The 27,427-nt window shown below is 40.4% G+C and overlaps 1 protein-coding gene across 1 annotated transcript in view; it reads left to right on the top strand.

Annotated features, from left to right (window-relative positions):
• C15 (homeobox protein C15) overlaps nucleotides 1–26,244 on the top strand; it is a 157,001-nt gene extending 130,757 nt beyond the window's left edge. The window contains exons 3-4 of the mRNA XM_071585504.1: nucleotides 25,821–25,953; nucleotides 26,053–26,244. Coding sequence (XP_071441605.1) covers nucleotides 25,821–25,953; nucleotides 26,053–26,244 — 325 coding nt within the window. The remainder of the gene's footprint in view (nucleotides 1–25,820; nucleotides 25,954–26,052) is intronic.
• The last annotated feature ends 1,183 nt before the right edge of the window (nucleotides 26,245–27,427 follow it).

The following is a 27,427-nucleotide window of genomic DNA, read 5'->3' as shown; positions in this document are numbered from 1 at the left end:
TCCCTTCTCTTACAAAATTCATTAAAGCCCAGGGGATTATTGTCGTTATTCATTCTTTTGGATTTTGCACCCTCGCTCTACTAACTTTTCTCTAACCCCTTCCTTCGAGTCCACCATTTCTTTTTCTTCAAGGGCTCAAGAATTAATTCCAACGGCTTTGAAATAAAAGGGTACAAACTGGGGATTTCTCAATGGCTGATTCTTATTTTCGCATGCCCTTAATTCCAACTTGACATTTTTGACGCAAAAAGCTCTTTCCATTTCTTCATAATGGAGTGGAGAGATGCTTACGGTTAACTCTACACCAGAAAATCAGTGTTAAGTACAAAGGAAGCCGCCGTCAGCACTTTAAATCAAATTATTTTTCCGTAATATCCGTAATATTCCATAATGCAATCTTGTTTTTCGGTTCAAATCTTAATTTGCAGTGCGTTTTAAATGATGTTTATTTCTATGGCTAAAATGTGAATTGAATGCATTGAAGGCTTTTTAAAACAGCAACACTTGGAGATATCTTTTACTAAAGTAAAGTTGCTTTTCCAGTTTCCCAGTTTACCAGTTTCAAATTGATAAATCTTTACGTCGTGGACATGTTAAGGTCGAGTAAACCCATCTTATGTTCCTTCAGGTTAGCAAATGACGGTTTCTTGTATTAATGGAGTCAAGTATTTTTTGACCGAGAGGCATCTTAGATATTTTATCCATTAAATAAAAACCCCTTGTCTTCTAGCATTTAAGAAACGTCGCTTAATTGAAATCCGTCTATAGTTGTTCAAAATCTTTAACTTCAATAACCTCATGCTCACAAGTCCTAGCGGTGCACAGTTGTATTCGAATTTGGGGGACGCTCGTAAAACGCGCATAACCTCTCCTCTAATTTCTGGAGGAATTATTCTGTTAAGGCACCATGTTCCGCTTTTAAGTATTGAAAAAAAACTTCTTTGTTGCTTATTTCCCCCCTTCCCTCGACGAAGGCGCCACTGGCGCCACCGCTCCTCGGATACGAGCGTTTAATCTACGCTGGAAGAGGCGAGCGTCAGTTTTAATTTAAAAAAGGGGAGTGCCTCGCCAACGGTCTTCCTCTGCCGGGCGTGAAAAATTTAAGCCCATTAAGAAAACTAGCAATTTTCTCATCTCACGAAAATTCGTTTCGCCCCCACGCGGACAAATTAACGCCTCATTAATGCTATGGGGAGGTGGGGGTTTCGGAGGGGGGAGGAGGGGAGCGTGGAAGGGGATATTTTTGAGGTCGGTTGGGTTATCGAGGGCGATGGGCGCCGCGGGAGAGTTGGAGGGAGGGGTATACCTTAGGGAGACAGAGGAAGGTGAGAAAAGGAAGGGTTGGATGATGAAGGGCGAGCAAGATGCTCCTCGAATTCTGCATCTACGAAGACTTAATTTATAAAACGTTTCAATTGGAGAGGGAGGGGGCAGGAAATCTTTTTGAGGAACTTTTAATTGGTTTTGGGATATCGTTTTAGCAACCCAGATTGCAACAGAGAAAGATGCTCGAGATATTTTTTTTCAGGAATGAAGACTTATGCTTTCCCAATAGTGTCTAGAAGTGCACGAAAGGAAATTCTCTATGATTTTGATTGAATAAATGAAAAACTCCGTCTCTATGCTTGATGTTTTGATTTTAGATTAAATTTGATGGTACGCCGTTTAGGAGGAAGCTACTTCATTTTATTTATTATTTTGTCTCTTTCTCAGAATATAAGTAGAATAAATCGGGGGTAAACTTAATTGCGGATAAAAGTACAAATTGCTAAAACTCGTCGAAGCAGCAGCCTTGTGCATCAATACACCGATGTCAGCACCACTGTTACGCTTCTGGTACGCTCTCTGGAAGGCGTCGACGTGAATCTCGTTCAGGCACCTCGTCATGGCCTCTTTGTCCCATGTCTCGTCACCATTAACCGCCTATTCCAAAAAATCTGGGTGAGTTTCTTAGTAGTCCGAAGAGGTCCAAGGCAACATTGTCACACAAGTATTCTTCTGACTGCATCTTTGGGACCATCTTGGTGCACCTTTCTCATGGCTAAATCTTCTGTAATAATACAATGTACTGCGGTTTTCTGAATAGTGCACTCTTCTGCTAACATCCTTACACTTGAGGCTCAATCAGAATTGAGCATGTCCCCTCTTTTGTACTTTTCCATCGCACTGTGTTGTTGATAGGTGTCAAGAATTTGAAGAACATCCTGTGCAAGCAGAAAACCATCACTTGGGACATATCTCCATCCCCATAAACATCTTTAGCCTTGCTCATGGTCTCCGAACCCGATTTTCCGAGTTTATCACAAAATTTCATCGCATAGTATTGCTCCATGGAAAGTGGCATTGCGAATTTGAGAAGCCACCCTCGAACAGGGGTTCAGTCTAGCAGCGATCCGCAGGCTGTAACGGCCCACAGGCAACTGGCGCGGGTCGTATTGCTTTTCCAAGACCTCTCACCATTTTTTTCCGCCACAAATCGTCTCACTCCAGTCGTCCGCTTCGCCGGGAAAAATCGTTTCACTTACCTTTTGGGACAGACCCTGTATGGGCTCCGGCGTGTAATTTTTGTAGTTTTGGGACAAATTTAACTCGAGCCAAGAAGGAAATTTTCTATGTGAACCCTTCCTTATAAAGAGGCATGTAACCGTTTTGATGCAAATAGACGAAATGTATTATCACAGTCGAATTGAGAAAATACTTGGAAAATGAGTCGGTATCACTCGCTTAGCCAACTATATTGCATTCACATCTGGTTAATGCTTTTAATGTCATCACTGTGGTAATGTGATTTCTTGGGAACCGTGGAAATTTTGGATACAACACTTGGCAATATAATGCTGGGAGCTATTGCACCTCATTATAATATTTCATTTCGCGAAGCTCTTGAAAAGAAGAGAGCTCCATCATCTCAAATATTAGAGAAACCTCAGTGCTGACCATTGTTTTATGCCTGCATTTAGAAAATACGCATTTGTATTGATGGTCAACCTTTACATAATATTAAATGATATACTAGATATTATATTTTCAGAATTATTTCTGAATTGAAATTTCAACCATAACTTCAACAAAAATGTGAAGTAAACTTTGAAATATTGAAAGTATTTGATATCCATTGAAAAACATGATAAAATTAACTTGCGGAAAATTACGTGGCTAATTTTCACTATGCATCACGTCATCGGTATCTAGACCTAATTTTTAACTTTACTTAAACTACGGATACCTAGAAGTAATTGAGGTACTAGATAACTCTTAAGAAAGTTGAGAGGAAATGTAGGAGGAAATATTCTAACGATTCTCCCCCCATCCTCATATCCTAGGAGCTTTGTAACGTACAGTCGTTCATGTCCAATTTTTAAGTATTCAAGTATCGATAAAAATCTCCTTATCTCCGTAACTTGATCTTGCACTCCTAACATCTCGTAATGTTTTCTTAACCGTATATACTCATTAAAATTCCGTTTGGCTCCAGGACCAGTCAAGTTCATTGCATGCGTCTTTTTTGTATTTTCATATATAACTTTTCCGACTTCAAACACATCATCATTCGAGAAAATTGCTATACCGCCGAACCCTCGATTCTCTTATCTTAATCTTCTTGACATCGCATTCCATTACTTACCTTCATTCGCATTTTCCATTACCAACGTTAAGCACCCAGTTGATAATACCTTTCTTTATTTTCCATTTTATTCATTTCCTAAGCAACCTCTTTCGTTAAATCTGTCAAATAAGTCCATCCCTTTCAATTTTCAATATCTTCCGTGCGTTATCTTCTTTCTCAGTCTTACTATGAGATTTTCTCAACAGCTATATTTAGATAACTTGACCACTTGGTCTTCATCAATATCTTGAGGCACAATACCTCATTTCCAATTCCCTTTTCCTTGACCATTAGTTGCCATTCCTTATTTCTAATGAAAGATACGCCTGGTTGAACGATTTCCAACATTATGTCTCCGTCTTTCCTTTCAATCATTTTTTTGTCTCTCTTCACTACATCGTTTCATAGCATGCCGTCAATTCTTGTTGCTGATTCCATCAATACATTTAAAACTAAAATTTTCTTTGGAATTTAAATTTTTTTAGATTTATAAATTCGTCATTTTAAATTTTACATGAGTTATTTTCAAACAATTGAGAGATTAGTTCAAACGTTTGGGCTTTCAGTGAGTATGCTCGGAACATCACACCACTGGAAACCCGGAGGGAAGGTACTACATTTGCAAATTCCTTTCGACTGCCCGGAAGGAGAGCTCAACCGCAGATTCGGCTGGGCATTTGTGGTTTTCTCCTTAGCTATGCTAAGGCTAACCACTCGTATGCTCCGCTTCCGACAACATCATAAGCTCGTGCGAGATTATAGCCGACTTTGAATAAACCAGAGAACTCTGAACAAAACTCAAGCATGCAATCTACTTCATCTCGTTATACTCTTTTCACAATCAGTCGTCTTCGAGGTCTGGCACGACAGGTTTTAAAGGATGAAGGGCGCAAATATATTTTATCATTCAAGATTCAACAATTGAAGCATTCGAAAATTCATCTTAATAAAGGCAAAACATTTGTCACATAATTTTGCAATCTATGATTAATGATAATCATCCTATTTATTGCTACACAGAATTGAGAATGAGTAAAAACCGAATTTCATTACCTTCTAATTGGATAATTTCAAGAAATTGAAAGATAATTGTTCGATATATGTATGTATATGATTCGCACAAGACATTACGAAAAAATGAAATCTTTACTGCGAGTACTCGTTAATTTTGGAATGTTATTGCTCCTTTCATGGTGGTTAATGTTCATTTCATGGAGCCATGAAGAATAATTTGGTCGAAAGGAACAAATGGACCGCGCGCAATGAAAGTGGATTGGCTTGAGCAAAAGCATGGGACTCTCTTAAGTTTCGACGGTGAAATCATCTTTTAATTGCTCTTTGATTACCTCAGGAATACTTGAAGCCATGAATTATTTTACATTTCGCATTTAAGGAAAATAAGTACCTTCAAATGGAACATCCAATTATTCCTCTTACGACTGATTTAACCACAACGATAAACCAATAAGTTTAAAAAGGCAGAGGCGTGGCCAGTTATTATGTATTTTTTGGTTTCTTATTTTTCAACCGCTTTACAATATCCTTCAAAATTCTTATTATATCTCCTAAGTTGTAAATATTCTGATTTACCGTGAAATGTTGATCCTCTATCTTCATGCCCATTATTTTGTCACTCATCCCCGGAACCCCCGGATCATGAACCCCCGGAACCTGAAGAGAGAGACATAGGTAAAAAAATTTATTCGGAAAATATTAGGCGTAAAACATTCTTTAACTTTATTATTTTTTCGTGGAATACAGATCGCATTATGTATTACTTCATTTAACATCCTTATTGTGCATTTAATTCAAAAACTCAAACTAAAATACTTGTAGCCGGATATCCCCGTTTTCATCGTTCAGAGAAGAATGGTGGTATGTCGACAGTACTAGGTGTTTCACTTTTCGTAATATTTCTTTCTTCGCGAATGACATTTTATTTCCCGAAAGATAAATTTCTGACTACATCGTTGCCGAGTGTTCAACTCGGGTCGTCTGGCGAACAGGAGGAAGGTATTAATCCAAACGATCCATCCTCCCCTTAGTACAGCGCGGAGTCTACTTTTCATTTGAGCCAGTTCCTTTTCCGGATGACCACTCCCCTCTCATTCTCCCTCTCATGATGAAAAGATCCGAGGAGACCAAGAAGACCCCTTTTGCCCTCCCCCCTCGCTCCCACCTCATATCTCTTCGTCGCGGCCAAGATCTATCCTCTCTCCCCCAACATCCCTTCTTCTCCTGCCTCCGCCCCACCCTCCTCCCTTCCCGCTTGGAGAAAAAAACCTTTCCTTCCGACGTGCCCCCCCTCCGCCTTGCGGTCTCCCCTCCAAACATCCCTTTCCATCCCAACCCCGTCCCTTCGCTGTAGCCCGTCCACCCTCCCGTCCCCCACACCCCCACCGCGCCGCCGCCGACTCCCGCCTTGTTGCAAGCCACCGCACCACCGCCTCCACCAGACGCCACGAGAACAATTACGGTAATGGCTACGCTCCAATCCTTAGCCCATAAAGAGAGTCAACCTCTACTTTTACCCCACGCCAACTGCACTCGCACACACACACAAGGTAAAGCCTCACCCTCTCGCACACACACTCACACATTCCCCCGACCTACCCCTCTCGTGCCCAACACTCCGGCTTTCCGGCATCGCCTTCGCACTCTTAACCTCCCTCTCGTCCCACCCCACATTACCCCCGTCGGGTTCCATCCCCTCCCAGCCCTCACACCCCGTCCCTCACCCGCTTCTCCCCCACTGAAAACCCGCCACTTACACCCTTCACCCTATCCTTCCTGCTCCGTTTAGCGCAGCTCTTGCGTTTACTTGAGTCGGCGTTTACGCGTCCGGCCGGATCGATACTCGTCTTGAGTCAGCAATAAGTGCGGGGAAGAGGGTGGAGAAAGAGGAGGAAGGGAAGCTCTAGCTGCTGCCCACTAGAAGGTGGGGGTAGGGGGTCACGATGTGGTTGTGGAATGGGGGGGGTGGTTCGGATTGGTTGACGGGCGTTGGGGTGTGGGGTAGTGTTGGGTGGGTCGGTTTGGTGGGAGTGGAGTGGGGTAATGGGGGGAGGGTCTGCGCGTTGTCATTAAGGACGCTCATTTCTCATAATAGCCCCCGTGCTTCGCAGGCGCCGCTCTGCACAATTGGGGAGTGGGTGGGGCGGGGCAAGGAATCGAGACGGAAAGGAGTGGTCCAGATCGAGCTTCCAATGAAACGACTCCACTACGGCGGGTCAGGACCGCCGCCGCGACTGGGGAGAGGTAGTGTTCGGCGCGTATTATCGTGACCTCGCACCCGCCCCCCCCCCCCCCCCCGCAGGCCTATGTCGATATTGTCGGTGCCTTGAGGGACATTATGGGTCCCGCACGGACTTCAGCAGACACCTTTTCGTTTATTTTCGATCGCTCTCATTCCATAATACACATCCAGATTGACTCACGAATCTATTTTAAGCGCAAGTTTCGACAAAGAACTCTCGGCCACCTCCGATATCATCCCCTATGCATTGCCTTTTTATGAAATTGAAACAACATTTTCGTCTTTATGGAATCCGAGTCCTGATGTGGATATAAAGAGGATAGTATCTTACACACCTCATTGTTCACACGAATCTGTCCTTAGCATACAAAAATAATATCAGAAGAAAAAGCAGATAAATATGTAGAAGACATTTGGTAACCTTTGGATAGAGAGTTTAGGAAATCGCCTATCTTTAATTTTGTTACTGTTCATCGTTGAATTAGGTTTTACATTTCACATCCAATTATGAACCGTGACTTCAGAGTCACGACCATCGTGAACAGGTCTCGTTATTCAGGTGTAGTCTCCCGATATCGTATAAGGCTGCTTTTCTGCTAAGGGACACTTTTCGTCGTACTGAAATGCTTTCGCTGTGGTCGTGAGACATAAAATAAATTTGTTCCGATAAGGTCCAGAATACACGGCCAGCACCGTGCCGGTTAGTCCGTTAATCACCCGTAACATGGCGTTAGTGTAACATTAAATTACCCTTTAAGTACTCGCGAGAGGAACACTCCGACGAGTCTGTAACAGCTTATTCAAAACAAGCCGATATGTTTTTAGCGATTATGTCCTTGCACCACAACTGTTCAGTCCTTTCGTTCATCACAAAAAGTCCTCTGAATATATTTAGATGGGTTGTCATAAAATGGACGCGTGTCTAGATTGGATGTAATGAGACCATAAGAAGGTTTTGACCTTCAACTGTATTTCACCAACAAACTATTCACCAAGCCTAATATTTGGCGTACATTTTTTTATAAATATGGAATCATTAAATTGTTGCCAATAGTCCCCCCATGATTGACTACACAACTTTGAGTTAACTCCTCTTAGTTTGCTACCGACTGCTTAGGTCATTTGTGCATGTGTGCATGTATATATATATATATATATATATATATATATATATATATATATATACATATATATAATCAACACAGTAATCAATCCGAAGGTCGGTTTGGTAGGTGATGGTAGAGTTCACCCTGTACTAAGCCCGGCGGCGTTTGACATTCACACATCAGGGTAGGGGGGTCAGTTCCGTTCCCTGTGCCGCTAATGGTTTCCCAGAAAGACCTGGCACCCGAAAAATCGCATAGCTTGGGGGGAGCTGCAGGTGCCCAGAGTGCCTTGCCCGGGAATAGAACCCGGGCCCCTCCGATCAACAGTCCAACGCTCCACTCCCTGGACTACCGTGACCCACCATGTATATATATATATATACATACTCGTGTGTGTGTGTGTGTGTGTGTGTGTGTGTATATATATATATATATATATATATATATATATATATATATATTATATATATATATATATATATATATATATATATATATATATATCAAGAAAATACGTGTGAGTGTTCTTTTTTTGTGTTTCTATATTGTGTGTTACTGTGTATTGTACTATTTATATATATAGTATATATATATAAAGATATTTATTTATTTATTTACGCAATCTACCGATTATGGTAGAATTTGGATAGACACAACTACCAAATAAATATCTGCTAACAAAGCCCCCCCCCCCCCGCATACTACTGTACAAGTCCCTCTTCATCTCTGAGTACTTCCTTCCTCCCTTCATCCCGTCCAACATTCTTATCCTATTCCTGCCCTTTCCTCGATTGCCTAACATTCTCCACTCTATTGCAATCTTCAACAACCCAATATTAATTAAAATGCTTTATATATATATATATATATATATATATATATATATATATATATGTAAGATAGGTCTATATAAATAGCCTCCCATCGCTACGATCCTAAATGAACCTACCGCCAGGTAATCATTCCAAAGATTGCTCTATGGGAGATTGGGGCTCGTGGAGTACCACACCCTAAGGCGTGTGGATTTCACGCGTCATGGTTAAGGGCCTTTCTCTGTCTTTGTCCCCTTAGTTTCCTTAGAAAGATCCGGTACCCGAAATAGATGAAACTTGAGTTACCAATCTCTATGCCAGTAGGGGAAGACTTACCACTAAGCTGCCACGTGTCCTCTAAAAGAACCTTTCACATATAATTCCACCCCGTTCGGTGTGTTCAATTGAATATATAGGGTCCTCCCAGGAGAGTTAGCCTTAGTATCATGCCTACCGTTACGCGAATTTTTTTACTTAGGCAATTTCATACAGAATTTAAATATTTCATTTTCTAATATCACTAAAAGAAGACTTAGGTTTGGCATTCTTGTTTTATGTTTCGTCTTAATTTCCGATGATTTTTATTCCTATGTGTAGTTTTGGCTAGAAGATAGGATTGAATTATAATGGGGACACGGGGTAAGTAAGCTTCACGAGAGTAGCATGAAGGAAGCTTTCACCATGGGTACGGAGGAGTCAGTAAAGCCGAGTTAAGGGTGTGCCCGTCTCAAGGCCGAGCGCCAGATGACACCCCTGCTAAAGAGTACCACCAATTTAAGTTGCCGGGTAAACTAAAGCGTGGCTTTGTGCGACCAGATGGAAACTCGATGAAACAATCTTTGGAGGAGCCCATAGATCACGCCTATCGCTAACCTCTACCTTAAGTGATGCGAGTGATGGCAATCATTCTTCTTTGCTTGTCGCGTTTCGGCAGTTTTGCATTTGCATCGACTGTATAATTTTCGGTTTCCTATAGTGCGGCACTATTTATAATAATATTAGCATCATCTCCAATCAGTGTCTTAACCTCCATACATGTGTTACGAATGTTTCATTCGGAATTACTCTTACCTTCCCTTTGTTTAAGTATGGAAGTCCTTACGTGAAATCAGTATCAGTTTTTAGATGCATTTTAGAGTTACGGACAATGTTAGTGAGGTCTTTGCACTATCATCAACACTTTTTTCTCTTATCACAATTCCATTTTTCGCTGCTCGACGTTGCTGCTGACCTTATTTTAATTTTGCTTGCTCATGCAACCGAAAATGTGAACAAAGGAATTTACTTGTATTTTGTAATTTGTTGCGTTCTCTTAATTGGGTATTCATCGCAAAGTAATTTGAATGCAACAGAGTGAGTCACGCAGTGGAATTTAAATTGATTTGTTATGCAAAATAATAATTTATAATTATTAGAGGGGTAAAAATGTATGCAAAGTACTACTTTTTAAATGCTCGCATTCTCTGCAGCTGTCCTTTATTTTGGCCGCTCGGGACTGCATGAATATTAGGGATCGGGTACTCCCCAAGTTCATCACTCTAAATAAATTTCCAGGCCACTCTTATTCCGCCCACCCGCCATTCTTCACATATACCGTCCCAACCGCTCCCGCCCCCTCCTCATTTCATTCCCCCCCTCTTAGCCTTCACCATTCCCATTTTCCCCCAAAGCTCTTGAACGCGATGCTCCCCCTCCCCTCTGCCCTTTAAGGACTCGGATATCTATCCACCAAAACGCCGACCTCCATCCTCACGCTTTTATTGCCTTGAAACTTACAATCCTAAGTCCCTCAATGTCTTATCTCTTGTTCCCTTCTACCTGCGAGGCACTTAGATGTGAAACGCATTTCTACCCTCCCCTTCCATTCGTCGGAGTCTGTTAAAAGAATACGGGTTTTTTAACCGATGGAGCATTTATGTTTTATTGGGATGTTTCTGGATCCTTAGCGCTCACTTTTTTCACCTTCACACGACTTGCCATAATCCGGTGTTTTTTTTCGGCTTTATCGTTTTAAATTTTATTTCTATGTCGTTCAGAGTCAGTTATCGTATGGAAGCGGGTAGAAAAACTGCCAGAGAGCAATAACCAAAGCCACGGTACCTGTAAATTCTTTACACTGTCCTGTTTCCATTTTTTATAACTTCTTTTTGGTACTAGTTAAAATATCGAATTGATGTCGAAATTCAAAATAGTTTTACTTAATGACGCGAGTGTGTTTATATCATATCTTATGATAGTTTATATAAAAATAATAACTTCACTCATAAATTTATGGTGACACTGTTAATACCCACATTTAAAATGGGCATTAAATATAAGCATGGACTACGAACAATATTTCCGCTGTCCAAAACATAAAACATAAGCTAGTGCATTCAATAAGCCTCCATGAAACCATGGGGATTGACCGCACCCGGTTGTAACTAAACCACCATCGCGCCATATTTTATTCTTTTTTATCAATTGAATAATTACTTATATATATATATATATATATATATATATATATATATATGTACATAAATTTTAATGTGTTTGACCATTCAATATGTGTAAGCTTGTCCCGCGCGCAAGTAAAAACATTTTTGAAATTACCAGATTTCCATTATTAATATTTCTCCATGGTTATGGACAATTATTGGAGCAATCAGATAACGAACCGGATCAAAATTGTAACTCTTATTTGTACCAAAAGAATGATGTCAATGCATGACATTGTTTTCCTGAAGTATTTAGTTTAAGAATTCATCAATTATGTGTACTCTTAATTTACAAGTTAACTCTACACACATTATGAAGAAACAAAGCCATTATTTATGTCACTCAAAATATATAATACTCAATTCATTTCGACTCTTAATTCGTCCCTGGAACTAAAAGGCAAAAAAAAACGTGCAAAGAATACTCACCCTGGTCCATTAGCATCTGTTTATATTCATTCTCTAAAAAGGAAAACATTCGAAGGGAATAAGATAAGAGCATTCATGCTCGAGCTAATCGTAAATTTGCTACCGCTTATGCTTCGAACTAAGTGCCTTTTTATTTTAATGTCACAGCCTTTTAAAACTACTCTCACGAGAGGTTCTTACATTGGCCTATATGTATAATTTATATCTACGCATAACTCGATATATAAATGTTTGACTTCTCTCTCTTTGACTGAACTGGTCTCCTCGATGTTTCTTATCAAACATGGCAGCTCTTTCCACTCGCATGAAAGCCCGTTCGGAGAAAAAGACCTTCCATTTACTTTCCTCTTCCTTCAAACTTTTATTTTTACCTTTTTCTCTGACCCTCCCACCTCTCATCCAGACTTCAAAAACCAACTCCATAACCCACCTCTTAACCTACCGGACCTCGCTCAAGGAAAAAAAAAATACATATCTCCTATTTGTTTATCGAGCGCAAGTGTCACCAAGTATCGCCGTCATTTGTATGCAAATGAGCCCATGAGATTAGCCATTGAGTGAAATCGAAAAGTTTAAAGCCGTTAGATAGCCTCGAGTGTTTGTTCTGTTTTTTTCTGTTTTCCATTTCCCAGGCATCGATTTCTTGTCGTTTACCTTTATGTGTGGCTTTTCTTATCTGTGAGGCTTAAGAGTTTGAGTCTCTCGACTGACGAGCGTTGAAATCCTCGGCGTCGGACCGAGCGATCTTCTGGGCGCCTCCCTCGTCCTCTTGCTCCCCTCCCCGAACCCCACCCACTTCTCCCCCCCCCCGACGTGCCCGCCACATTTCTCGCTGCCGGTGATCCCGCTCGCAGCATGCATCCAACCACTTCGGTGACTATGTCTCGGGTCTATTAAAAATCTTAGGAACGTTCGCGCTATCGTAGTGCGGCAACTTGATAGGGGATTTATGGTAAAAGCAGTCAAGTTAAGTGGCGAACTTTGAAAGAAGTGCTTACAAATAAAGTGTCGGGTTCATAAAAACGTTAGAAATATATTCGATGGAGTTGACGGGCTGAGATTTCTTCCGCAATAGCATTTTACCACCGAGGTCAACTCGGTTACTTTTCTGTAGTTTTGCTTTCATAAAATAACAAACGGTAGGTATAAAATAAAGTTTATTATATAGTCTTTCATTGTAAATTTTTATTTGTTATTTTTTGTTAAAAAATTCATTATATAAGAATCATGCTCGCGCCTATTCCTTAATATTCTTCATTAACCTTCAGGTATGTTGTAAAACCAACACTGAAGTTCCATGCTGAAGCGGATTTAACTTTACAACTACCATGGATTGACAGGAAAAAATAAAAAGCTGAAGAATTTACGATCAAATATTTTCTTCATAATTGTGATTCAATAAAAACAGTACTCTTTTGGGCTGAAATGCTCAGGTAAACAATTTAGTTTCTCAGATTCTTTTTTAGTATAGATTCTTATGCCTAATTCCATCAAGTTAGAATTATAAAATAGGTATGCAGACTTTATATTGGTCAATGTTTGCTAAGTGCGATAATATTGTCTTTTGGATTACAAGTTTTTGTGCGTAAATTGGGTTCCTGCATTAGGGCTAAGCATGAACGCTTAATGGGTCGAAGATTATTTAATTTGCCTCTAGGGCGCGTTCAACAAAGTTTCAACTGTTTCACTTACCTTTAAAAGCGTCTTTTCTCCCTAAATGTGGAATGCACCTCTACCAGTCCAGACCGCATCTCAGAGTTTTGGATATCGGTCTCGAGAGAAACACGATATACCCATTAAGGCGTATCGGTGACGTAATTAAATGCGTTTGTCCCTCTCTTAGTCATCCTGGGGTGGTCCAAAGTATCCTCCCGGCCCGTTTAGAGTTGAAGGCCAAAAGAGGTCAAGAGAGGAGATATTTCAAAACAAGTCGCAAGCTCTTGTTAGCTACCGAAATACAAATTAGATGATTCCACGGTTACTAAAAATTGGTCGATTCCTAATTGGCCCATCGTATGGAGGTTGATATATTAACTTCTCGTTCTGAGTTATTCTAAATTTTACCGCCATTGAATAATCCCTAAGTTATTTCATTCAATCCAAAACGCTTTCTATGGTTTCGTTTCTTTATTCACGCAATACGCAGTTCACATAGCAGTAAAGCAGCTGTGAAGTTTTAATTACATTTTTTCTCTATTGTGACGAAGAATGATGTGTGGAATGATTAAATCATAAAATATCTCAGATTTTTGCAATAGATTAGTGTATTTTCCAACAAAAATGAGTCAACTCGGCAAAAAATACGAATTTGTTCATCCAGTGTTCAAATGAAACATTTATTTTATGATTTATTGCAGAAGAATTTCGAATGCAAAAAGTTCGAAGATTATAAAATCTCATCTTGAAATTTGTACATGAGAAACGCACATAAAAGGTAGGGGCGAATAATTTATTTTTTTAATGTGAATCATAGCGAACGAGAACAACTGTGTTTTCTAAAGCCCCCTCAGCATTCAATTACATTATTGACATTAATATCGCATTAAATCACAGAAAAACCTGATTAGGGGTAATTCATTATTTGGCCAGAGTTATCTGTGGTTATTCACAGAAAAGAAACTCTTTTGGTGAAAAAGTAATGCAACCTTAATAGTGCAACTATTAATAATTTTCCCAATTTCCGAAAAGGTTCTAATGTGGAACGTAAAGGTCCACAGATGGCTTCAGAAGAGTTAACAAGGGTTTCCCCGCAAGTGGTGTACTATTAGTTTTATTTACGTGTATTGATGTATTTAAGAAATAGTTTTCAATGCCGTTTTTCTCGCCAAAAATCTCGGCCCCATAACCGTTTGGCTTCAATAACAAGCATTTTTCTCACAGGCTACCGGTACATTTGGGAACAGGTTTCCGCATTGGATTTTAAAACAGTCCTTCTAACCAATTGTCTTCTAATTAGTTTATCTGAAGATTTACTTAGCTAGAAAAAGACGTACTAAATTTAAAAAAGTGCTATGACTGAACTGAAACTGCTGACACCAACATGGTTCTGCTTATTGACTACAACCACCTTGAATTTGAAGGAATATAGTGGGGGTTTTAAAAATGAGCAGTTGGTTTTCGGCAAGGTTCCTAGATCTGAGGAATAATAACTTCCCTTAAAAATGCAGCAGCATGGTTTGTCGCTCTCAACTTATGTTACGATTTACCTAAATATGATTAGACAATCTCCACTGCTTCATCAGGAGACAATATCCACTGAGTTGACACAATGTCTTGTCATTCCGATTTCATTTCCATTACTCTCTAATCTGACCGTGTATTAATTAGAGTATACTACGAGCGCCAAACCATATAATGAGAACCATACAGCTATTTACTTGATTTGATTTTTGAGTGGCCATTTTGAATCTACTATCGTCATAATATACATTAACTATTTTTAAAAAATACGAGGGGACTAATAGGTTTTTCGTTCGAGTGAAACAATTTGGCTTAAAAATAATTCTAGCTCCGTAGAAATAATCTTTATTTTTTTAAATAATTTAGTGCCGACGACCAAAGAAAACCACTGGCTACGCGTGATAAATCCCAACGAATGAAAAGGAGAACCAATTGGTCCACGTTGATACAAATTCCGAACGATAACAGATCAATACGAGTATCATATTGGATTACTAATCTTAAATAGCAAACGAATGTTCCGGAAACCATCATAATAGCAGTAGACTCGGCGAGAGGAGTTGCAGAGAGAGAAGCAATGTCCGAATACACGGACATTACGAGGCTCAACATACGAATCAGTCAGAGATAGATAAGAAAGTGGAAGCAGCGGAGAAAAGTAATGATGATCGATGACCAGGATGAGAATCGCCTATCGTCATTACTATTTTAAAATATCGGTGCTTGCGATAATCAATTTCGTTGCTATTTTTCATTCGGTTTTTGAAATGCTTTCGTTATTATATCACCCTTTTTGTTGAGGTGAAAGAAAGAGAAAAAACAACTTTGCACTTCCACACACTTTTTTAATATAACACGACCATGGTTTCGATGCTGCGCATCATCTTCAGGTGGTTCACCTGAAGATGATGCGCAGCATCGAAACCATGGTCGTGTTATATTAAAAAAGTGTGTGGAAGTGCAAAGTTGTTTTTTCTCTTTCTTTCACCTCACCATGAAAGAATTCCACCAAGTTAAGCCTGAAACTGTTAGACCCTTTTTGTTATGTTTCTAGATAGCTAATCGTGTTTGTTAAAAAACGTGGAGGGTTAAGCAAACGTTACCTGTCACACACTTAAATTTGGATACGCTCACGACGTTTTATTAAGCCCCGTAACCACCTAAACGTCATACGTTTTGGCAGTAGGAAACTTTCAGGCTCACTTTAGAACCAGAAGATAACGTTTTCGAACGGGTTGGCTGTTTTTGGATTTACTGCATCTCTTTTATATTAATTTTCAAATAAACAATTTCTTACGCGTTGCACCAGTGCACTGAATCCATAAGAATGATATCATACATTTTTTAGAAATACATTCGATGGACAAATGTTCATGTATGATTATTCGTATAGTCATAGGAGGGACATATTTTTCAGTCGATATTTTAAGGATTGGGAGGAAAGAATAATTGCTTCTTTTGTTAATGAGAGAGACGGATATATGGATGTGAAATTTACGATGCACCAATCATAGCATTTTATTGTAATTGTTAAGAGTTAAACTGTAGACTGAGGGCTAGGAAAAAGAGGACTGAAATCAACCTTTCCATCAAAATTGGTTACACACACAATGATATTTACGTCGATTAGGTTTAAGTTTAACGTTAACGATAAGTTTATAATGACTAATTTTAACGTATTTCTCGATTCTACGGAAAATAAATATGAACTACATAGTAACAAGGTTATTTATGGCCTACTCTTAGTTACTTCTATTTTTTCAAATTTTATATTTCAAGTTATGTCAACCATTGACTAATGCTCTAATCTCACTACTTGAGACTGTGTGGTGAGAAATCTTCTACATCTGCAGTTGAAATGGACAAAATAATCAAATATTATTTCTTCTTGTAGACGCTGCAAGTCTCTACTATAGTGTCTAGGCTCTGCGAGGTTCAACTATACATAGTAAAGTCTACGAGTCTCCAATATGTATAGTTGAAATTCATAGACTTTAAAAAATTTCCAGCGGTATATATCGCAAAATGAGAAATGGTTTTCAACAGAATAACGCAAAGAGCAATAGTATATTCCTGAGAAGAGCAATATTAGCGCTCGCTGGCCTTCCATAATCATCCAGCTCACTTGGGCATCAATTTGACAGCTGCTTGCGCACCTGAATAACGTTCTGAAACTCATCCAGATTTAAGTTTGACAGATCACGATTCCATCGGATTGAAGGGGATTCCCTAAGTTGCCACACGGTCATGTGCAGGTCGCCATTCGCCAAATCCTGGAATTTACCGACCGCTCCTTCCTGCGTCGTCGAAGTTCGAATTTGATGGCTCGATGGCGACTCCGTTAATTATCGCACGATACGCATTCGCCTTCCGTTTTCGCATCATCCGACCGGAAAACGTAACAGGCGCGGGGCCCAGGCCGGAAAGTTTCCAACGTATATTCCCTCCCGCTATATTCCCGTAATCCCGGCCGTAAAATCTCTAAAATGAATCACCTGATTATGGGGGTCGGTCGGGAGGCGCTTATCATCGGGAGTCGCGACGGTCCAGCTCCCTGTTGGGGGTCGGGAGGGTACTTCTCTCCAATTGAACAGGGCTAGTGGCGAGCGTTGAGCGAGGGCGAACATTGAAATCCATTCTATTCCATTTCCTTTAATCTTCAATTAACTCTCGAAAGCGGCAATAACGTGAGAGAGGGAGAGAGCAGCGGGGGGGGGGGATGAGAGAAAGCCCCTGGAATTCTACATCCCCACAGGGGTGAACGGCAGCTGCCACCCCTCGGCGATGCGTGAGTCCAGGGAGGAGAGGGCGAGAAGTCAGGCAGCGTTCGTATGAGAGAGGCAGAGAGCCGTGTGCGGGCGGCTTAGGCACGAAATCCTCACGCCTTTCGGTCCGTCGGAGAGTCGTCGAGGATCAAACTTTCTGAGCAACACATGGGTATACATATATTGATCAAGAGTCAAATCTTCCACCGAACTAGCACGAAAGTCAAGCTTCTTTCGAACCATGAAGGCTACTTATTTTAGTCGGGGTTTTTAAGGACTTTATTTTCGAGTTTTACCCTAATTCAAGCGTTGATAATGAAATGGAATTATTTTAATGTGTTGCCCTACTAGTGCTGAAAACTTGTTACTTTCGGACCTTACCTATCGAAATGTCAATGCCATATGGCGAGTGAGCCTATTGACTTGCTTATACTCCGTACGCCAAATTTTTTCCTAATTATTTTTCTCATGAGTAGTTATAACTGGAGAGATGTGTAAGAGAAATGGGAGAGTTTTCATTAATTCAATTGCTCGCGTTCTCTCTCAAGACTCTCTCTCCCTCGCCGCTGAATTATGCATTTGAAAGAAAATATTCCACAGGTATAAGGTTTATTTTATTAATATAACAAGTATTTAATCAATCAATTCATTCGTATCAGACTCAATCTTGTTCAATCGTATCTCGAGGAAATAAAACAAAAATTTGTAGACTTTGTACAGCTATTACTGTTCGACCGGTTTACTCACTTGTGTTACATTTTCGGGCAAAATTATTTATAGGACATGAATCTTTATTACAAACCAAAGCCACAGTTATCAGCCTGAAGGTCGGTTTGATGGATGTGAGTAGATCTTACCCAATATTAAGCCCAACGGCGGGTGAAATACACACATCAGGGTAAGCCATTTCTTTCCCTTTGAGGCCAAAGTTATCCCATTTGAACTGGTTCCCGAAAAATCACACGGCTTGGGTAAAGCCCTGGTTGCCCAGAGACACTCCCGAGAACCTGGGCGCACCGGTCAGTACTCAAATGCTCTACCCACTGGACTGCCACGTCCCATGAATCTATGTATTGGTATAAAAGCGTGAAGAACAGAGATAAGAGGGAGACGAAGAGATGATGGAATGGTGGTTGTTTTACAAAGGACGTGAAAGAAAAAAGGGAGTAGGCAAGAGCAAGAAAGGGGAACATTATGAGATTCAAAGAGTGTAGAGCTTAAGGTTTGATCGTAGCGCAATCGTTTGAGGATTCGTTGTGCTACGATCGAGGAGAAGAAATTCGGACTCCTCATGTTGGCGTCGAGAAAAGAGGGAGAACAATAGTGGGACTAGCTTATTTAATTCACGAATTTTATCGAGAAATGACTACACAGGATAATAGCAATGCTTTGACTAGTAAATGAGCATAACAAACCGGACTTTTGCGACTATCTCCATTGATAATCTCTGCTTCTCTTTATAAAAGATCACTACTAGCTAGATACACGTACATGCTTATTTAAGTCTGATGGCCCGCTGAATGACCTTATGTAATTATTTAGTGAACTATGGAGTTAACTAGGAAGTTCATTTTTCCTCACGGTTTGATTTTATCTCTCCGATATCATTTCACATTAATGCGTGTAGCTGGTATTTTTACTTTTAGTGTGTCTTTCTTTGCTGTTTATATTTAATCTGAAATTGCATGCTAAACTATATCTGTTATTGCAAGAGAACTGTTGCCTGTAAATAATATATTCACTCTCTGATAACGGTAATCTATTACGAATCTCATCAAAACGATAGAGTAGTGTTGATTAATCAAAATGAAGAAGCATAATTTGCATCTTCGTAAATTAGGTGCATGGTGATCAACAACTCAATATGTTTTGCACTGTAATCGTTAAGATTTCGTGGAACGCATGAATGAATGATTAGGGAAATATTAATGGGTAATTTCAGAGCGTCGAGGAAAACTTATCCCAGAAGGATAGTGAACACTGCATAGGTAATTCGAAAATTAACCCATCCTTAATTATTTAGTTTGATAATTTCAATGATGCAAGGAATCTCTCCTCTACGTTACGCACTTTTCTCGTTCAAGATTATGTTTTGATCGGAGACGAATTTAAACAAAATGAGACGGGCATTGAATAGCTTTGTGAATGGGGAAATTGGATGATTAGGAAATTTTAATCAGGATGAAGTCATCAAAATCTATTCTGCGATATGGCCACTTTTTTATATTGATCTTTTCCTTCGCTATTTTTTTTATCTGCTGACAATCTAATCCGATCAGTTAGCTTATGGGACCCTTGACGTGAGAGCGCATCAGTCTTGACCTCTCATTCGGCCCCGACCCCAAAATCAGTGCCTTTTATTTCACTCTTACTCGCATTCCCGGGTGCAGAACCTCCCACTAATGTTCAACTGCATGCACAGGCATTTTACAACCTACTGTGTTTTCGTGAGGTGAAACCGGGACGATAAATGGGATAGGAAATCAATGGTCAGGATATGAGTGCATAACTTTCGAGTTTTCTCTTCAACTTCTCTCTCGATAGACCGAGAAAAGTTGTTCCTAAATTTATTGTTTCGCAAGATATAACGGTGATTATTTCGAGCTGGTGATCTAAATGAGGGTAGAGATCACATGTATTAAGCTGTACGGCGTGCGGAACTTATACACATTGCATGGAAATCTATTCATTTCAGTCTACCGCCCGCTGCTTCTCAGAAGTACCTTTGACTCAAAATAACAGTAAACTTGAGTTGAGTAGGGATTCATTTGAACTGTAAACCATCACGACACGACATTAGTTAAAAACTAGTGCTACCCTATTCGCAGTCTAATACCATTTGCGATGTATATATTAGGCATGTATTTATACATGTATACTACCTTGATCAAAAATTTCCAGGAATTTATTCAGAAAATTAAAAATACAAGTTTATTCATCTAAATCTATATTGTCCCCTTCAAAGTAATCCCCATCGACTGCAACACACTTATGCCAGCGCTTGATCCAATCCTCGAAACATTTTTTATATTCGGTTTTCGGTATGTCCATCAGTGCTTCCTGCGATTTTTCCATTACTTCCTCTCGGCTGCTAAAACGCGTTCCCCGTAATGGTTTTTTAACTCGATTGAACAGAAAGAAGTCACAGGGAGCCAAATCAGGTGAATTCGGTGGCTGTTGGATGGTATTTGTTGCATTTTTCGTCAAAAAATTACGAATAATGATAGCACTGTGCGACGGTGCGTTATCATGGTGCAAAATCCACGAGTTTTCTGCCCACATTTCTGGTCTCTTTCGGCGAATTGCTTCACGCAAACGTCTCATAACGCCCAAATAATACTCTTTGTTTACTGTCTGGCCTTCTGGCAAAAATTCATGATGCACTACACCGTTGTAATCCATGAAAACCGTCAGCATTGCCTTCTTTTTTGACTGAAAACGACGTGGTTTTTTTGGTCTCGGCTCATTTGGTGAACGCCATTCACTTGCCTGATGTCTGGATTGCGTGTCGTACTCATAAACCCACGTCTCGTCTCCAGTAATGATCCTTTTGATGAATGTGGGATCGGATTCAGCCTCGCAAATCATGTCTTTTGCGACGTCAACACGGTCTCTTTTTTGCATGAAATTGAGGTCTTTTGGAACCAACTTTGCTGCTACACGACGGAAACCCAAATCATTAACCACAATGTCTTGGGCGGATCCATAGGCAATGTTCAAGTCCTCCGCTATTTCTCTGATGGTTAATTTGCGGTTATTGACCAACATTTCTTTTACTTTATCAATTTTTTCACCGACTTTCGATGTCGATGGTCTGCCACTGCGTTCATCATCTTCGATTGACTCACGACCACTTCTGAACCGCTCGTGCCACTGGTAAACGACCGTTTTTTTTAGAGAATCGTTGCCGAAACACTTTTCCAACATTTCCAACGTCCGTGCGCCACTAAATCCGTTTTTTACGCAAAATTTAATACAAGTTCGTTGTTGCAAATTTAAATCCATTTCTGCAATTGTAAAAAATCGCCAACACACACAGAGATAGATGTACTCTTGGCTACGTAACTTTTGCAAATGTCAAGTTATGACACTAAGATTTAAAGGGAATATCAACAACAGATGTACCAATTTAACAAAAAAAACAGAACTCAAATCGGAACGATGGGAGCGCCACACGGTGGTTATTCCGGGAACTTTTTGATCAAGGTAGTATTTTAGCACTTTGATGTTCGCTGACATATCGGCAAATGTAAGTTGGCGTAGCAATAACTGACTAGATATCAGGCGATCCTTCAGCTCTAATTTCAGTCTAATCTTATCACAGTTTCCCCAAACCACGCCTCAAAGTTGTGTGAAGACAGTAATAATATTTTCAAAGTAGCTTTTTAAAAATCGAGCTATACATTTAGAAACATATAATGTCACAAATAAGCTACGCTTTAGGATTACATGTACTTACTTGTTATTATGTATTCGTAAGCATGGGTGCTGAGTTCATGCCATGCTAACTTTACACCTCGCTGTTTCCCTTCGAAGGACGCTCACTATCCGTTCCCCATTCAAAAATTTTGATATTCAATCTTATTCCTCAAATACAACCATAATTTAATATCCTTTTTTCTTCCCGTCTCATTATAACTGAAGTTAACAGAGTCGCTTTAAAATGTTACCTATCAATCGAATATTGAAGAGAGGAGAGAGCCCATATTCTTGTATTTTTACAGGAGAGCTTTTTCTGAATAAAAAGCTGTGCATTATACTTTAATTTATTACTAATATTCGGAAAAACATAAAGCATTCCTCTTTATCAATGCTTTATTCAATCAAAGGTTAATTTTATATCAGCTTTAAGCGTTAAAATACGTTTCATATCTCGTGGTAGCTTACTGTAATCATCCACCGAGTTCCCAATTATCCACAGACCACGTCGATCAATTTTTATGCCCGAATCCCACTCTTTGGCAGGTAAATACAGAAAATGTAAATTAGTGAACTCTGATTGAAATATTTATTGTTACGGTTGAAAATTATCACTTTCTTAAATAAGGTAAAATACTACTAAATATGCAACATTTTTTCTCACCTTTCGAAATAGGTATCATCCGTCCGTGAAGGGGGTCAGTTGCCCTTACCTCTGCCGACTGTAACTTTCCAGGAAGATCTGGTACACGAAAAATTACAAAGCTTGGGCTAAAACTGAGTTTTCCCAATGAGACCAGAATAAAACCTTGACCTCTCGGGTCACTATCTGAACATTCTGCCCGCTAGATTGCCACACCCCCATGCATTCCGTAAAAATAATGCATTAGACGAAGGAAGAACATGTGAGTAAACTAAAAAATAATATAGTCAAGCCTTTCATCAAATATCTTCGTTTTCATGATGGTGCAGCTGGCAAATAACCTCAGCCATCGAGGCATAAAAATATTTAGTAAAAAAACGGACCGAGAAAGTACTTAGTAGGTAGAGCTACTGGGGAAAATGACGACAGTTGGCCACAATTACTTTCACAGAACAGTATGTTATTTCGTACATGAATTTTCTATTTTTACTCCAAAATTATGTTCTTTATGTTTTAATTAGCCGACGAAGATATTATCTTAAAGTTAATTACGCTCTTATGCCTAGTCAAATATTTAAAAATTAAAATATATTAAATACGTTTATCTCTATATTGAAGTAATGGATAGTAAGCACATGGCAGATTCCATGGACCAAATGTGTAATAATTTCCTGAATACGTAGAAACACTATGGGCAAAGGCTACCAGTAAACCGGAATTTATGTCACTAATGAGTTCGGTCTCAGTTCTCTGTTAACGCTACATAATTCTCGATAGCATCAATCATCAAACCGACGATCGGTTTGGGGTGGTAGTTACGCGAGGGTAGTACATAGAGTTCTCCTCTTACCGAGCTCAACGGCGTGTGAATTTCACTCGTTCATTGTTGGGGGCCAGTTCCTTATTCGTGATTAATGTAACCTCACCTTTACAGTACCCAGCCATCCTATCTACACCGTCCTCTTCCACCTTCTCCATTTCTCCTCCGCTTCCACGCCGGTGCCATCAGCTCTATCTCCCTCATCGCCCCCCCCCCCCGTCATCATCGTCACCATTTCCTCCCGCATCCCAGAGCGTTGAAACCGCCAACGGGCTACCCCTTCCTCCTCCCATCTCATCTCCATCCCTTCCTCCGAAATCATCCCGCCCTCCACCCCCTAACACACTCCCATCGGTTCGACGCCTCCCCCCGCCCGCAAGCCTTCCAACCACCCCCTGGCATCATTCCGAATCCCTTGTCGAGTCCCGCGACCCATCCCCCGCCCCCAGTCCTCCTAGCTAACTCCCCCATCCCTCCCCTAAACCTCCGTATCTCCTCTCCCCGCTTAATTGGATTCCCTGAATAATGGAGGCTTGTGTGGGTGCGTTCACTCCTCGCGTGAGGCTCCCGCGCGCGCGTGCTTATCCTACCCCCCCAAAGTCCCCTCTCCACGCTCCATTACTCCGTGCTCTACCCCCCCCCCCATGGTGCACACAACACGCGCGGTGCGACACGCCGGCATGCGTGGCCAATACTCAACCAGTCGCTCGCTAGCCAACGGGTTTCCCCAACGTCCAGGGTTCGTCCGCGACAGCTCCGTCCCCATTCTTCGAAAAACACGCCATTGGAGACGTGAGCATGGAAGTTCTACGATTCTGGTCTCAAAAATAGAAAGGAAATAATTGATATTCCATGGCGGGAGGAATCAGTCGAGCCCTATCCCGTCACCTTGAGGAATCCAATATGAGAGATAATTTACTCAGTATTCTTTGATGTAATGGAATCGCTTTGCAGATTATTTGGGTCGGAAATGAGAATATTTCCCGGGATATAAATATTTGAAAGTGATTAAGGTTGAAATTACAACTTGTTTTTTTGTCCTGGGGAAATTCTATGGACAATGAATATTTAGGTGCGCAATAAGGAAAAAAAACAGAATCATTTGCAGTTTAACTTGATAAATGAGAAAATCACGTTGATGGAAAAACAGAGTCTTGAGTTTGTCTGAATTTTTGCATGTATAAATATTGCTGTTAGTACGCTCCACTATGAAGAACGAATTAAATATATAATCATCTTCATTATGACTATTTGCCCATGTTTCGCACAGATACCTCTGTGCATGTTTCAAGTAATTCCATGAACTTTTTCACTGCAGTCCTCACAATTAACATCTTTTTTAATCAAAATTTTATCGTTTTCAATTTTCCACCAAATGAAAGGTGCGGAAGAATGACGTATAACAAACAGCAATGATTCAATTAATTCAAATTGAATATTTTATTTCGTTCGTTTTTCATCCAATTGCATTCTCCGAACATTGTAAAGGGAAATTGTTTGTTTTTTTTACTGAAACATTGACTCGGAAAGTAATGCACGTCACTCCCGTTAATTTCCATTAATTTTTAAAGCATCTGAAAGAGGAATAAAACTCTCAAACACATCACTTTGTTTTAATGAACTCGATAATATTGGCGCAACCGTTGTACGTGAATAATTTTAATCGTGCTAAACGCGTGTACATTTTCAATCGAGTAAGAATAAAAAAAATATCCATTATTGAAAACTCTAATTCCAGCCGTCTTATGCTCATGTAGTTTATTTGATCACTAATATTTATCATATTTCCAAATGCAATTTTCGAATCAAATTTGTCCATTTGATGATTATGCCGAGGGTGATAGCTTCTCTTTAACTTAATTTTGTGCGGTTTATTTTTTCCGAAAGGGATTTTTTTTCAAATTTCAAAAATATAACGGTATTTAAACTTTATAATGGCTCAATTTACCTATACAAAAAAATTGAGCCACGGGATAAAGAATTTAATATTTGTACATTTGCTATCATGTAATCCCATACTAATCGATTATATTGATGTCACTCACAAACTTTCGTCTCTTTCCAATTTCTAAAGCAGTTTTGTTTTTTCAGTCTCCATTTACCTTCGGATGGTATGGGATTAGATTATCTTTTTTAAAACACTTCAGCATTCAAATCGTAGCACTGATGGACATATTTTTTAAAGAAAATATTATTTTCATTAAAAAAAATTTAATTTTATATTTGGGTAACAAATTTAAAAATTATGAATAAAGAAAATCTAGAATACTTCATCAGAAACACATTCTTCTCCTAAATTGCAGAAGACAGACAGCAGAGGAAAGAGAGGCTGAGCGTCAGGCTGCGAACCGGCTCATGATGTCCCTCCAGGCAGAGGCCCTCTCCAAAGGAATGTACCCGGGGCCACATCAACCGCCGCCCGGCGTCGGGGGACCCATGGGCGGCCATCCCGGCGGTCCCCCCGGAGGGCCTCCCGGTTCTGACAGCAGGGACGCGGCCGCTGCCGCGGCCGCAGCCGCCCTCTGCGTGGCCAACGCCTCCCTCAACGCCCTGCAGAACCTGCAGCCGTGGGCGGGGATGCCGCCGGGTGCGGCTGGAGGGCCCCCGGAGCACGGCGGACCGCAGTCGGACGGGAGTCAGCCGCCTCCTAATGATCACCCGCCGCCGCCCTACCTCTCGAGTCCATCGGGCCCTCCGCCCCCACCGATGGCCTCCCCGATATGCTAGGGCAGCATGTTTGCCGTCGTCCCTCTTGGGCCCTCGGTCATCAAGGCACGAAACTGCCGACCGACTGACTGAGAAGTGTATGCCGATGCTTGCTTGCAGCGGAAGAAATCAAACGTCGGTCGATGGTCCGCTCAGAGCGATGTCTTCTTTTTACTCGCTCTGCCTCGCAGTTCGTTGATTCCGATGGCGACATTTCGCTTCCGTTGCAGGAAAGCTTGTACACCGTAGCCCTTGGTTGGAAGAAGGGGGACGACAGTGGTTTCAAAACTTTGACTTTGGAGGATGCGTAAAACGGAATAATTTGACGAGAGACTAATGAATCATGTCGTTCAAAGCTTTCCTCGTCTGCCCGTGTGAAAACACGGCTTCACTGCAGAATGCTTCCCCGTGTCTTCAATGTAATATCACCGTTTCAAACGCGGGTATTTCGACAAGTTATCCCGCGTCCATCATTGGCAATGAGCTCGAATGTGGGAGAGGTAACGAAACCCTAGTGGAAGGATAACGGTTTCGTATCGCAGTAATTTCAAAGCTTCGAGGTGGTGGTGTATCCATGAACGAATCGGGGAACGTTAATATAGCAAATGTATGTATTATTACACTCGCATATTTAAGTTAGAAGGACAATTAGTGAAATGCCTGAGAGCAAAATGTACCCCGATGCACATTGATATCCGCAAAAAAAAACCTCGAAGCACATTCTGCACGGAGCGGTGTTACACTTACGTGTGGAAAATATAATAATTTTACCAAAGCAATATGTACCACTGTATTAAGCATGTAGGTATAAGACTAAAAAATTGATATTTTACGTAGAGAAGAACAAACAAACAAAAGGTTGAGTGATTTCGGAAAAAAATAAGGATGAGGATATCTTTTTAAGAACCAACTTCGTGGGTGCTCGAAAACGAAAGTTTCCAACTAGTAGTCGTCCTTTATCTCAGCGCTACTGTTTGTGTCCTTCAGTTGTTTTTTCCCCTACCATTTCCGAAAAAAAAAGTGTCCCATTCAACGTTTAATCGGCTGAGTTTTACGCGAGTGCCTGTGCGATTGACTGGATTTGTCTGAATGTGGTGTGAATGCGCTCATCTATGTAAATTTTTATTTGTACATATTGCATCTAATGCGTACATGCGCGCTAGTCTATCGAGGAGTGTCGGAGTGTGTTGTAAATAGCAACTTG

The sequence above is a fragment of the Hetaerina americana genome, unplaced genomic scaffold, assembly GCF_022747635.1.
Source record: "Hetaerina americana unplaced genomic scaffold, ioHetAmer1.1.p SCAF_2, whole genome shotgun sequence".
NCBI lineage: Eukaryota > Metazoa > Arthropoda > Insecta > Odonata > Calopterygidae > Hetaerina > Hetaerina americana.
The sequence above is the reverse complement of the archived record's forward strand: the minus strand, read 5'-3'. Positions and strand labels throughout refer to the sequence as shown.